At 42.7% G+C, this 12,493-nt stretch overlaps 1 protein-coding gene across 1 annotated transcript; it reads left to right on the top strand.

The window, feature by feature from the left end:
• Nucleotides 1–2,829: 2,829 nt before the first annotated feature.
• Nucleotides 2,830–12,111, top strand: LOC106728489 (carcinoembryonic antigen-related cell adhesion molecule 1-like). The gene is made up of 6 exons (XM_032487401.1): nt 2,830–2,836; nt 2,999–3,281; nt 4,014–4,414; nt 9,360–9,471; nt 10,921–10,952; nt 11,978–12,111. Exons 1-5 carry the CDS (start codon nt 2,830–2,832, stop codon nt 10,934–10,936), a joined length of 819 nt encoding a protein of 272 aa, XP_032343292.1. The 3' UTR covers nt 10,937–10,952; nt 11,978–12,111.
• Nucleotides 12,112–12,493: the final 382 nt, after the last annotated feature.

Genomic DNA, 12,493 nt, shown 5'->3' with positions numbered 1-12,493 from the left:
GTGGACCCTGGTCCCTCACCTGAGACTCAGCATGGAAAGCAAGATGGGCTAGGTCTCCAGGCAATTAGCCAACCACCTTGAGGACTGAGGAGACTCCAGAGGAAGTTCAGCATCCCAGGGAGGAACAGAGGAGAGAAGATGCTCCTGGCAGCTCCTCACCCACCAGGGTGCAGCCCAGGGAGCCCTCTCCTGTGGATGCAAATGATAGATGCAGTTTTTTTGGTCAGCTCCTCTATGCCCAGCTTATGTCAGTTAATTATGAATTATTTAAGTTAACATTCAGACAACATGGCAAGGCTGAGACCATTTACCATTTATCCTATTCTACAGGCAAGAAACTGAGTTACAGGGGGATACAGTCACTGAATCAGAGTTACACAGACATGACTAGCCAATCAGAGTCATGCCTAGATCACAGCCCCAGCCTCTCCTCTACCCCAGGGGTCTTACTGAACATCTATGGACCCAGAAGCCAGCTGTTGGTCCAGATCATTTCTACCTGGGCATCCCCAGCTCAGAAGGAGATGCTGGTGTGGAAAGTGAAAGGAAATGGAAAATTAATTACTTGTATCAATATCAGAGTCAGTGACAGGGGAGTCCAGGCCTGCCCCCATCAGGCAGCTAATGCACAGGCTCCTTGCCCTGGATTAGAAATCAAGTGTTTATTTCCTAATGTGCTGGGTGTCATTCTCACTGGAGTAAAATGGAAAGGACTTGGTTTCCTCAATCCCCAGTCTACACCTGCAACCAGCACAGGGCCCGACAGATAAGAAACTCTCAATCTCTCTGTGATGAAGGAAGGATGGAATAAATAAGAATGAATGAATGATCTATAATCTCTTCAGACACTGGAATCTGCATGCAGAGTCCTAGGAGGTTTTGGCCACACCTGTTCCTGTCTCTTCAGGGATGGGACCCATATTCCATCCTCTGACCACCTGCCCCTAAAGCAGGCTGGGAGCCAAGTCTCACGATGACTGTGAGGCTGCTTGGCCATGGGAGGGTTGCCAGGGTGACATGGGTCCTGCTTTAGGCAGCTGTGGGACTCTTGGATCTTTGAATCTTTGAAATCACTTGTAACCTCCACTTTGAAGTCACTCGTAAATGGACATTTCTCGCTCTCTCTGCTCCTTCCGTGTCTCTCATCTTCCTCCTCCTTCATTCCAGCTGGGACTGGTTCTGCTCTGAAAAGAGCCCCCACCCTTAAGCCCTCCACAAATACTCCCGCAAACGGCTGACTGCCCTGCTCCCGTCCTGCTAACGCCTGTGGCCAGGCCCACTCTCCCGGGCAATAGTAAAGGACACGGAAATCAGTGGGAGCAGCAGCCTCTGTGAGGCTCCAACCTGAGCCAGTTTCCCCAGGTCACCAGGAGAATGAACTTCTGCTTTGCCCTGGTCCAGGGCTCTTTCCCTCCATGACACCAACAAGTGGGACATGTCACTTGAGAGTGATATGCCACCCCTCCATCTACTCTCTACATGACTCAACCAGGGAGTCAAAGGCAGAAGGACAGGTCTGCAGTGGCTCACGGGCTCACTTCACCTCTTTGACTTGTGACTCACATCCTCACCCTGGTGTGAGGCTCCCATTCCTCCCAGTGGTTCTCGAGACTTCCTGGGGGGCAGGGAGGGGAGGTGGCTGACAGACGCTGTGCCTATTCCATTGTCTGTGTGTCCTCGTGATGGCACCTTTATCATAGGAAGGGATGCTCTGTGATAATGAGATGCTTGAGCCACTGTCCTATCACTTAGCCTCTGCCCAATTCGGACAAGTTTGATCAAACTCTAGTTTCTTGAGGCAAAAAGAAAAGAAAGCATGCCACATGCCTTTGTTGCTCTCCTCCCCATTTACCTGATCGTCCATAGAAATTGGTGACAGGGACCTCTTCTCCTAAATTTATTAACATAATACATATCATTTCTAGTAATTTAGATCATTCCTTCCTTTACAAAACAGAGACTCAGACTTCTCCTGATCAATTCTGCAGTTTAACAGGACTCATGTATCTCTACCCAGGTAGTTCCTGATCAAACCACTTTGGCATCTTCCTTTGACATAATGTGATCCTGGTTGGACTGCAGAACTTGGTCTAAGACCTTACAGAGGTATTCCTCAGAAACTGGTCTTAGATCTTTGGGGCATTAATAATGATTTTCACATATTCTTTCAGAATTTAACTTCTACTCAGATTTCTACCTCATAATTGCCAAAAACAGGTGGTCAATGAGGCCCAAATTTTCTGCAAGTTCATGGTCCCTCACTTTCCACAACTCACCCTGTCTGTATTTGCTACTGTCTAAGAGTATTCAGGAAAGATTGACACGGTCCTCACCTGCCCTAAATAATGGGAGAAGAGACATTAAAGACCAAGGGAAGAGATTCTGGTTCTGCTGCCAAAGACAATCAGCTCCTGCCTGTCCCCCTCATGGCCCTGCAGACTGAATACTGAACTGAACGCCAGGCTTGCTTGTGGTCTTCCTGTGTGTTATTTCTGCTCAAACACCCAGTTCCAGACCATGCTGCCTGGTTCTCTCAAGGTTTAAGGACCATGAGATGGTCCATCATTACCCATCTCCAGGGTACCTTGGAAATTGAGGCCTCAGTGAAAACACATCCCCACCAGGCAGGGTAGGTCTGTGCAGCTTGAAGGGACTCAGGACCCACACGTTCCAGGTGAGCACCTCAAGGTCGGTCAGGTAGTCACCAGGTCAGTGAAAAACCAGAAGATGAAACAGGCAATCTCACCTCCCAGGCCTATGTTTCAGCTATCAAACACTGATACTTAATTGACACTTGAGGAAGCCTGTGCTTCCTCCCAGACAGAGCACATGTTCAGTGAGCTCAGAGTTTCATGCATTTGTCTTGTGATACACAGACCTGCCTTATTCTTTAAGGACTCAGTTTGGCTTAGAGGTTAAGAGATAACGACTCTGATTGAAGATGCTTTTGGAGGAATCAGTTATGAAAGAGGCAATGTTTTCTCTGTTATCTTCACAGCGAAGTTACCCACACCCATCATCACCAGCAACAACTCGAACCCCCTGGAGCACGAGGACACGGTAGTGTTAACATGTGAACCTGAGACTCAGAACACCACCTACATGTGGTGGATCAACAATCAGAGCCTCCCTGACAGCACCAGGCTGGAACTGTCCGAGGACAACAAGACTCTCACTTTACTCCATGTCACAAGGAATGACACTGGACCTTATGTGTGTGAAACCCAGAACCCAGTGAGTGCCGGCCGCAGTGACCCATTCACCATAAACGTCCTCTGTGAGTAATCTCTGTTTCTATGTGGCCCAGTTTGCTTGCCCAAATGTACACAGACAGAGGCCAGGCCACACCCACTCCTCTCAGGTCCAAGTACATGGACCCTCACCCGTGGATACCAGACTGGCCATGACCTCCTGGCCCAGCCAAATCTGGGCAGGCCTAGCCTTGAGTCAAGACTGGGAGGGAACAGCTGCTCCTGTCTTGAGAGGCTCAGGATCACCATCCTGTGATGGGAGAATCAGGTTAATGTCTCAGACTTAGGATGAATGAAAATGAGGGGATTCTAAAAACAAGATTGTTCCTGGATCAGAGGGATATTATAACCCTTCTATAGGCCAGGAGACTGGGTTGGGCCACCTTAATTCCCTAGTAAATTATTTAACAAGAATTAAATTCCTCTCCTACTTTATGGAAAGTTCCCTTGGCCCAGAGATGCACAGAGCTGGCAAGCCTGCCTTCCCCAACATACATGGAAGTGTATACAGGGAAGGGGAATGGAATTTTTTTAAAGTCAAGAAAATTCTGGGAAAAAGGTCAATGAAAGTTAATGAAAAACTCCACTTGATAAGGAGGATGCTAGACATATGGGCTGAGAAGCGGTTCCTGGTACTGATACCACAGAGATGTCCATGGAGACTGGCCAGGGGCCATCCTGGGGTGTCTGGGTTTCAGAGAGGAAGAGCAGTCTCCTCCTCACAGATTATCACTGAAGAGAGACCCACGACCTTGTTCACAGGGTCAGGGCCATCCTCTGGGTCACCTCCACAGAATTCACTGGACCCCAGGAGTGGCTGAGATCTCTGAGGAAGGAGTGTGGCCCCAGGCCCCAGACCAGTCACCTCCTCTGTTTCTTCGCAGACCCAGTGGCACAGCCCTCCATCCAAGCCAGCAACACCACTGTCACAGAACATGGGGATACCGTGTTCCTGACCTGTCTTACAAATGACACTGGGATCTCCATCTCCTGGCTCTTCAATGGCCAGAGTCTATTGCTCACAGAGAGGATGAAGCTGTCCCAGGGCAACAGCACCCTCACCATACACCCTGTCAGGAGGGAGGATGCCGGGAATTATCAGTGCCAGGTCTCCAACCTGGGCTATTCCAGCAAGAGTGACGTCCTCAGCCTGGATGTGACCTGTGAGTGACCACTTGCCCCATGCTGCATCTTCCTGGGAGGACTACCCTACCAGTGGATGCAAATTAGATACAGGTCACAGGGCGAAGAATATCAAATAAGAGACCATTGTAGTAAACAGAATGGCAAAATGGATAAGAGCTCAGTCTCTAAATCAGATATACCTAATTTCTTATCCTGCATTTGGCATTTTAGTGTGATCTTTCACAAGATTCTTCCTTTTTTCCTGTTACCATTTTTAATGGGTAAAATATACATAAAATATAATTTTAACGATTTTAAGAGTATAGCTCAGCAGCATTAGGTATATTCATACTGTTGTGCAATCATTAACTCAATCCACCCAGAACTTTTTCACCTTACCATACTAAAACTCTGTTTCTATTGAACAATAACTCCCCCTTCCCACACCCTAAACCCTGGAAACCACCATTCTATTTTCTTTGTCTCTGTGAATTTGACTATTTTAGTTATTTTGTATAAGTGAAATCATACAATAATTGTCCTTTGGGGTCTAATTTATTTCACTTAGCATTATGTCTTCAAGGTGCCATCCATGTTATAGCATAACAGAATTTCATTTCCTTTAAAAGCTGAATTATATTTCCTTGTGTGTGTGTATATATATATATATATATATATATATATATACACCATATTTTGTTCATCATTCATAGGTTGATTGCTTTTAGATTATTTCCACCTTTTGGCTACTGTGACAACACTGCTTAAACATGGGTGTACAAACATCTGTTCAATCTTTTGAGCACATACCTAGAAGTAGTAGAATTGCCAGATCAAATGTCAATTCTTTGTTCAACTCTTTGATGAACTCCCATACCATTTTCTTTTTTTTTTTTAACATTTTTTTATTGATTTATAATCATTTTACAATGTTGTGTCAAATTCCAGTGTTCAGCACAATTTTTCAGTTATTCATGGACATATACACACTCATTGTCACATTTTTTTCTCTGTGAGTTATCATAACATTTTGTGTATATTTCCCTGTGCTATACAGTGTAGTCTATTCTACAATTTTGAAATCCCTGTCTATCCCTTCCCACCCTCCACCCCCCTGGTAACCACAAGTCTGTATTCTCTGTCTGTGAGTCTATTTCTGTCCTTTATTTATGCTTTGTTTTTGTTTGTTTGTTTGTTTTTGTTTTTGTTTTTTAGATTCCACATATGAGCGATCTCATATGGTATTTTTCTTTCTCTTTCTGGCTTACTTCACTTAGAATGACATTCTCCAGGAGCATCCATGTTGCTGCAAATCGCATTATGTTGTCAGTTTTTATGGCTGAGTAGTATTCCATTGTATAAATATACCACATCTTCTTAATCCAGTCACCTGTTGATGGACATTTAGGCTGTTTCCATGTTTTGGCTATTGTAAATAGTGCTGCTATGAACATTGGGGTGCAGGTGTCATCCTGAAGTAGATTTCCTTCTGGATACAAGCCTAGGAGTGGGATTCCTGGGTCATACATACCATTTTCCATAATGGTTGCACCATTTACATTTCCACCAGCAGTGCACAAAAGTTCCAATTTTTCCACATCCTTGCAAACACTTGTTGTTTTCTTTTTTTAATAGCCATCCTAAACGGTGTGAGGTGATATCTTACTGTGGTTTTGATTTGCATTCCTCTAATGATTAGTGATGTTGAGCATCTTTTCATATCCTTATTGGCAATTTGTATATCTTCTTTGGAGAAATGTCTCTTCAGTTCCTTTCCCCATTTTTAAATTTGGTTGTTGTTGTTGTTGAATTGTAATAGCTCTTTACATATTATGGATATTAGGCCCTTATCAGATATATGTCTTGCAATTAATTTAGCCCATTCTGTGGGTTGCTTTTTCACTTTGTTGATAGTATCCTTTGATGCACAAAACTTTTTAATTTTGATGAAGTCCAATTTATCAGTTTTTTCTTTCTTGCCTGTGCTTTTGGTTTCCTATCCAAGAAAGTATTGCCAAATCTAAAGTTATGACGCTGTCACCCTCTGTTTTACTTCCGTTTTAGTTCTCACATTTAGGTCTTTGATCCATTGTGAGTTAATTTTTTGTTTGTTTTTGTATATGGTGTTAGGTAAGGGCTCAACTTCATTCTTTTGTGTAAATATCCAGTTTTCCCAGTTCAACTTGTTGAAAAGACTCTTTTCCTCAGACAATGGTCTTGACACCCTCATCAATGTCATCTAACTATATATGTAAGGGTTTATTTCTGACCTTCCTATTCCATTGTTGTATATGTCTGTCCTTATGTTAGTTCCACACTTTTCATTACTGTAGCTTTGCAGCAAATTTTGAAATCAGGAAGTGTGAGTCCTCCCACTCTGTTCTTTTTTTCTAGGTTGTTTTGGCTATTGGGTGTCTCCTGAAATTCCATATGAATTTTATGGTTGATTTTCTATTTCAGCAACAAAAAAAAAATCATTGGGGAATTTTGATAGAGATTGCAGTGAATCTTAGATCACTTTGGGTAATACTGTCATCTTAATAATGTTAAGTCTTCCAATCCATGGACATTCCAATTTATTTATGTCTTCCTTAATTTCTTTCAGCAGTGTTTATTTATAGTTTTTCAGTGTATAAATCTTCTACCTCTCTGGCTAATTCCTAAGTAGTTCATTCTTTTTGATACTATTGTAAATAAAATTTTCCTAATTTCCTTTTTGAATGTTTCTTCGTTTATGTACAGAAATGACTGACTTTTACATGTTGATTTAGTATCCTGCAGCTTTGTTAAATTAGTTTATTAGTTTTAACAGTTTTGTGGGGAATCTTTAGGGTTTCCTACACATAAAGTTGTGCCATCTGCAAACAGACATAATTTTATTCTTATCCATTTTGGATGTCTTCTATTTCATTTTCTTGCCTAGGTGCTCTGGGTAGTACATCCAATACTATTTTGAATAGTGGGAAAAGCAGGCATTGTTGTCTTGTTCCTGATCTTAGAGGAAAAACTTTCAATCTTTCACCACTGAGGATGATTGTTAGCTGTGGGTTTTCTATATGTGGCCTTTATCATATTGAGGTGGTTTCCTTCCTTCTTTCCTTGTTTGAGTGTTTTTATCATGAAAGAATGCTGAATTTTGTCAAATGTTTTTATTGATTTAACTCCTTACTTTATATGTCTGTTCATATTTTCTATTTCTTTGTGACTGCATCTTTATAGCTTTTGTTTCTAGGAATTTGTCCATTTCATAGAAGTTATCCAATTTGCTGGCATATGATTACTCATAGTACTCTTACACTTCTACTGTTTTTGTAGAATTGGTACTAATGTTCCCATTTTCATTTCTGATTTTAGTAATTTGAATCTTCTCTTTTTTCATTAGTCAATCTAGTTAAAGATTTGTCAATTTTGTTAATCATTTTGAAGAACCAAATATGGTTTTACTGATTTCTCTATTATTTTTCCATTCTCTAATTTATTTATCTCCATTCTAATCATTATTATTTCCTTCCTTCTGATATATTTGGGTTTAGTTTGGTTTTTTTCCCTCATCCCTTAAGTTGTAAATTTAGATTGTTGCTTTGAGATCTTTTTTTTTTTCTTAATACAAGCATTTATAATTACAAATTCTTGCCCAAGAGTCTTAACTTCTCCAAGGCTCAGATTCCTCAACAGAAAACTGCAATAAGAGTACGTGTTTCATGGTATTGTTTCACAGATTTACTGTAATATCCAATTAAACCCTTAGCAAATACACACACAGAGGAAATTTTCCATAAATGTTAGCTGCTGTTATTGCTACTATTATCATTAGGCTCTATAAAATCAGGGACTCCTAACTCTAAGGCCCCCTCTTATTAGCCATTTGACTTTGGGTTTTTCACCAATGCAAGCCTGTTTTTTCATCTGTAAAATGGAGATAGTGTCTATCTGACAGGGTTATTATATGAATTAAATGAGATATATGGGAAATATGTAGCACAGAGCCTGGCACATAGTAAGTACCTCTTAACAGTAGCAACTCCAGCATTAATTTTCATCTTGAGTAGAATGGTGAGGCCAAACAAAATTAAAAAGAAGAAACAGAGGCAAAAGGTATTATATCTATTTGGGAAGGAAGGCATAACACAAATGACCAATGGGACATGTTACTGACTAACTATGGGAAAGAAAAAAAGGAGTTGAATGCAGCGTTTCATATCTAGTATGTTAGTTTTCATCCCATGAGATGCAGCCAAGATAGGATTAGACATCAAGACATTCATTGCCGAAAATGCCTGTGAAGGAAAGCGGGGCAGGAGAGGGAGGAAGCTGGCAGGGTCCTCAGACCATGATATATCTGACTCTTGAGAAAGAGAAAGGGAAGGAAGGAAGTTTTCGATTACAGTGCAGTTTTAGAGACTGTCTGCAAAGCTGGCGGGAAGTCCTTGAACTAAAGTCACTCATCACAGAAAAATCATTTCTCACAGAATTGGGGTTGATTTCGTATCCCTGCTGGGAGCCCGTGGGAAGGGTAGTCTCTGTGCAAAGGGGTAGTGAATTCAGAGTTCCATCAATTAAGTCCCCACCACAAGACACTTGAGAGGCACATATTCATGGATGGTGCTCAGGGAAAGATGCAGCCATGAAAAGGTAAGAAGTCATAATATACAAAAAAAAAAAAAAACAAACAAAACAAAAAAAAAAAAAACAAAAAAACGCCATCAATCCTTCTTACATTTCTAAAGGCTTCAAAAATATCTGAGTACAGAAAGGCCAGGATGGAACTGAGGCAAATCTGACCATCAACCTAGACATACAGTCAAAGAGAAAAGAACTGCAAGGATATAGTTGGCTAATCCCCTCACAGCAACCTCCCACAGAAAATTTACTCCTTGAAGAAACAAGTGGAGATTTTTTTATACTGAGAGTTGTTTCCCAGAGCACTTTCCACTGTAAAACAACGTCACCTTCATTCACTGTTCTCTTTTCTCTCCATGACAGATGATTCAACACAAGGAAGTTCTTCTGGCCTCTCAGACGGTGCTATTGCCAGCATCGTGATTGGAGCCGTGGCAGCCCTGGTGTATTTTCTGTACATCAGAAATACTGGAAGGTATGATGCCTTTCCTCTCATTCCACTTTCTCCAAGGCTAATTGCCACGCTTGGGAGAGGGAAGGAGACTTCATCTCTGTGTCTGGCCTGGATTGGCTCCTCATTCTTCCTAAAGCTCTGCTTCCCAGCACTAATTCCTGCGGGTCTCTTCTTCCCTGGTCTTCATGCTTCCCCTAACCCACTCTCTCGGACATGGTTATTCCCATCCCCATCTGGTTTAGAGGAGTGAGAGCCATTGTGTTCTTCTGTCTCCAGTCAGAGAAGCCAAGATCCAAGAAGAAAACTAATGAGGAAATGAAAGGAGAAGCGGGAGGAAGGGAATCACATGCCCAGTGGACAACAGTAGCAGGAGAGGACTGGGGGATAGGACAGGAAGAGAACCTAAGAAAAGCAGACACAACGAAAGGCCTCTTAGGCAATAAATAAAGTGAGAAATAACCAGCATCTTCCTACAAAAGGGGAAAGGCGTCAGGGTAGAAACAGGCTCAGAAACAGTTGTATAGGTCACCCAAAACGTGAAGGGCCAGCAAACAGGGAACAAGTAAACATTAGCAGAGATCATACATAGATTGAAGAAGGAGGGCCTGAGAGGAAAGAGTACTGACCAAGGAATAAATGAACACTGAGGAGCCCCAAGGGATCATGCTGACAGTGTCCTTCCTAATTCAAGGAGCAAAGATCCTATGCCTGGGAATAACAGCATCTGGAATTTATTTAGGGCAAATGACCAGCATGATCTCAAACAGCACAAACTTTTAATCTCCAACCATAGTGAGCAAACCTGCTCACCCAGTGGAGGCTGGTATGTTCCCCTAGGTGCCCTGCCCTAGCAGAGAATCCTGATACCCAAACATTTCCCTACTTTCTGCATTTTTAGAGGGTATCTCAGTTTACCAACCTTAAGTTGACATAGGTCCTCACACCCTTCCTAGCCACAAAAGATTCCCCTGAGACGCAGCACCAGGAGAGAAACTCACTCCCCTTAGGCCAGACAGGCCAGCAGGCCATGAGCTGGTCGTGTTTCCAGGAGCCATTTCTTCATCCTTAATCCTTCCCCCTCTGGACTCTTTTATGGATGTGGGCATCTCCTTTGGTGAGACTTTCCCTGCCTTTGGTGCTCTGGGTGCTGTCGGCCTCAATGTCCCTCCCTGCCACTTGATCCTGTTGCTGAGAAACACCAGGGCAAATCTCAGGCCTTGTGAACTTGAAGAAATCTTCAGAAGTGAACTGAGGCCTTCTGCCCCTCCTTGGTCTAATGCCCTGGGGTCTGGACCACAGACTGAGGGAAGCAAATTCCTTAAGTGATCATGGGCCACCTCCACAGCCCACCTTCCCACCACCTGTCACCTCCTTCAGCCAGAAGTCACAACCCCTTAGGAACACCGCGTTCTGAGGCCGTATGTGAGCTCTGCATTTTCATGGGTTGGTAACTCTCTTTTGCTTCCCCAGGTCAGGGACATTCTGACAACTCACCCAGCAAGGTAAGCACAGCCAGTTTCACCAGCTCATTTTCTCATGGAAATATCTCTGTGTAGAATGGGTTATTCATGAAGACAATATAAGATCCACTCTGGGTCAAAGTTCCTCACTTTAGAACAAACAAAGAAGTATTGGTTAATTATTTCCGCACGTCTACATCACTGCAAGAATGTGGACTTGAATCCTAGCCATGACCTTGGGCAAGTAGCTTAACTTCTTTGATCCTCAGTTTTGTCATCTGTAAAACTGTCATGATGCTTACCTTGAAGAGAAGGTCAAGGAATTAAACATTATAACAAATGTAAAGCAACCAGCACAATGTCCAGCACAAGGAAGGCACTGGCTTATCCTCCCTCCTCTGCCTCCAATCTGACCCTGCTCTTACTGTCAAATGATCATTTCCATTCTAATGGCTCTGAGGTCTTAGTTCCTTTACTGAATTTTTCTCATCTTAACCTTCAGTAGAATATACAATATACTAAAAAGTGCTTAAACTGTATTTTAACAATATAACTCTTCACAAGTTATACAACCCATGTAAGCAGCATCCAAATTGATAAATAAAATAATGTCATCCCCTCACCAAAAAAAAGACCCCGCCAAAAAAGACCTCCAGGGGTTCAGGTGCTTCCCTTCAAATAGTAACCATTTTCCTCACTTCCAGTGCACTGAATTAATTTTCCCCGATTATGCTCTTACATAAATGAAAAACATAGTATGTCCTTACACGTGTCTGGCTTCTTTCATTCAAAATTGTTTCAAGAGATTCATCCATATCACTGTATGCTTTTGTGGTTCATTTGTTCTCACTGCTGTATCATCGTATTCCATTGTAGAATTCCATAATCTATCTCTCCTAACGATCATTCAACAGGATGTTAGCAAGCAGAGATAATGGGTAACAAAAGTCCTCCTCCTAAGCCTAAAGTTTCAAAGTGCCGAAAGCATTTGGTGCTGAATCACAGTAGACACGGTGAGGGCCTGGCCTGTGATGTTGACTCAGTTGACCCCTGCTCCTGCCTTTCAGATTGACGAAGTTGCATATTCTTCCCTGAACTTCAATGTCCAGGAATCAAAGAAACCAACTTCAGCCTCTCCATCCTTAACAGCCTCAGAAACGGTTTATTCAGAAGTGAAAAAGAAGTGATGCAACCAGTCCTGCTCTCTGTACTGCTGACTTATTCCAAGCTCCTCCGCATCCCTAGGAGATCCCTTTACCCTCAGGGAAAATGGGAGGAGTGTCTTTCCCACCCTCCCTCCCTTAACCCCCTAATGAGGCTCCTCCAGGCTGCCTGGTCACAGCCCCTTACTTCAGTTTTAAGAGATGAAAAGGTACATCCAGGAGGAGGTCTGCAGGAAACAGACCTTTGTCACTGAAATTTGGCAAAGCAGACCTTGGGAGAGGTTGCCAGAACCTCTGCCCCTCCCCTTTTCCTGACCTAGACCGCTTTAAACTTGCCTATTCGGAACACATTTATCCCTTCCCACCTCTCCTGTCCCATTGGAGTCTAAAGGAACAAATCTAATATGGAGTCAGATTTGT

This window comes from Camelus ferus, chromosome 9, assembly GCF_009834535.1.
Source record: "Camelus ferus isolate YT-003-E chromosome 9, BCGSAC_Cfer_1.0, whole genome shotgun sequence".
NCBI lineage: Eukaryota > Metazoa > Chordata > Mammalia > Artiodactyla > Camelidae > Camelus > Camelus ferus.
The sequence above is the reverse complement of the archived record's forward strand: the minus strand, read 5'-3'. Positions and strand labels throughout refer to the sequence as shown.

What these genes read in the sequence shown, in the direction of transcription:
- LOC106728489 (XM_032487401.1), top strand. An exon ending in ACCATAAACGTCCTCTGTGA is followed by an intron (nt 3,282 to 4,013) that starts GTAATCTCTGTT and finishes CCTTGTTCACAG; the next exon opens with GGTCAGGGCCATCCTCTGGG. An exon ending in CCTCAGCCTGGATGTGACCT is followed by an intron (nt 4,415 to 9,359) that starts GTGAGTGACCAC and finishes TCTCCATGACAG; the next exon opens with ATGATTCAACACAAGGAAGT.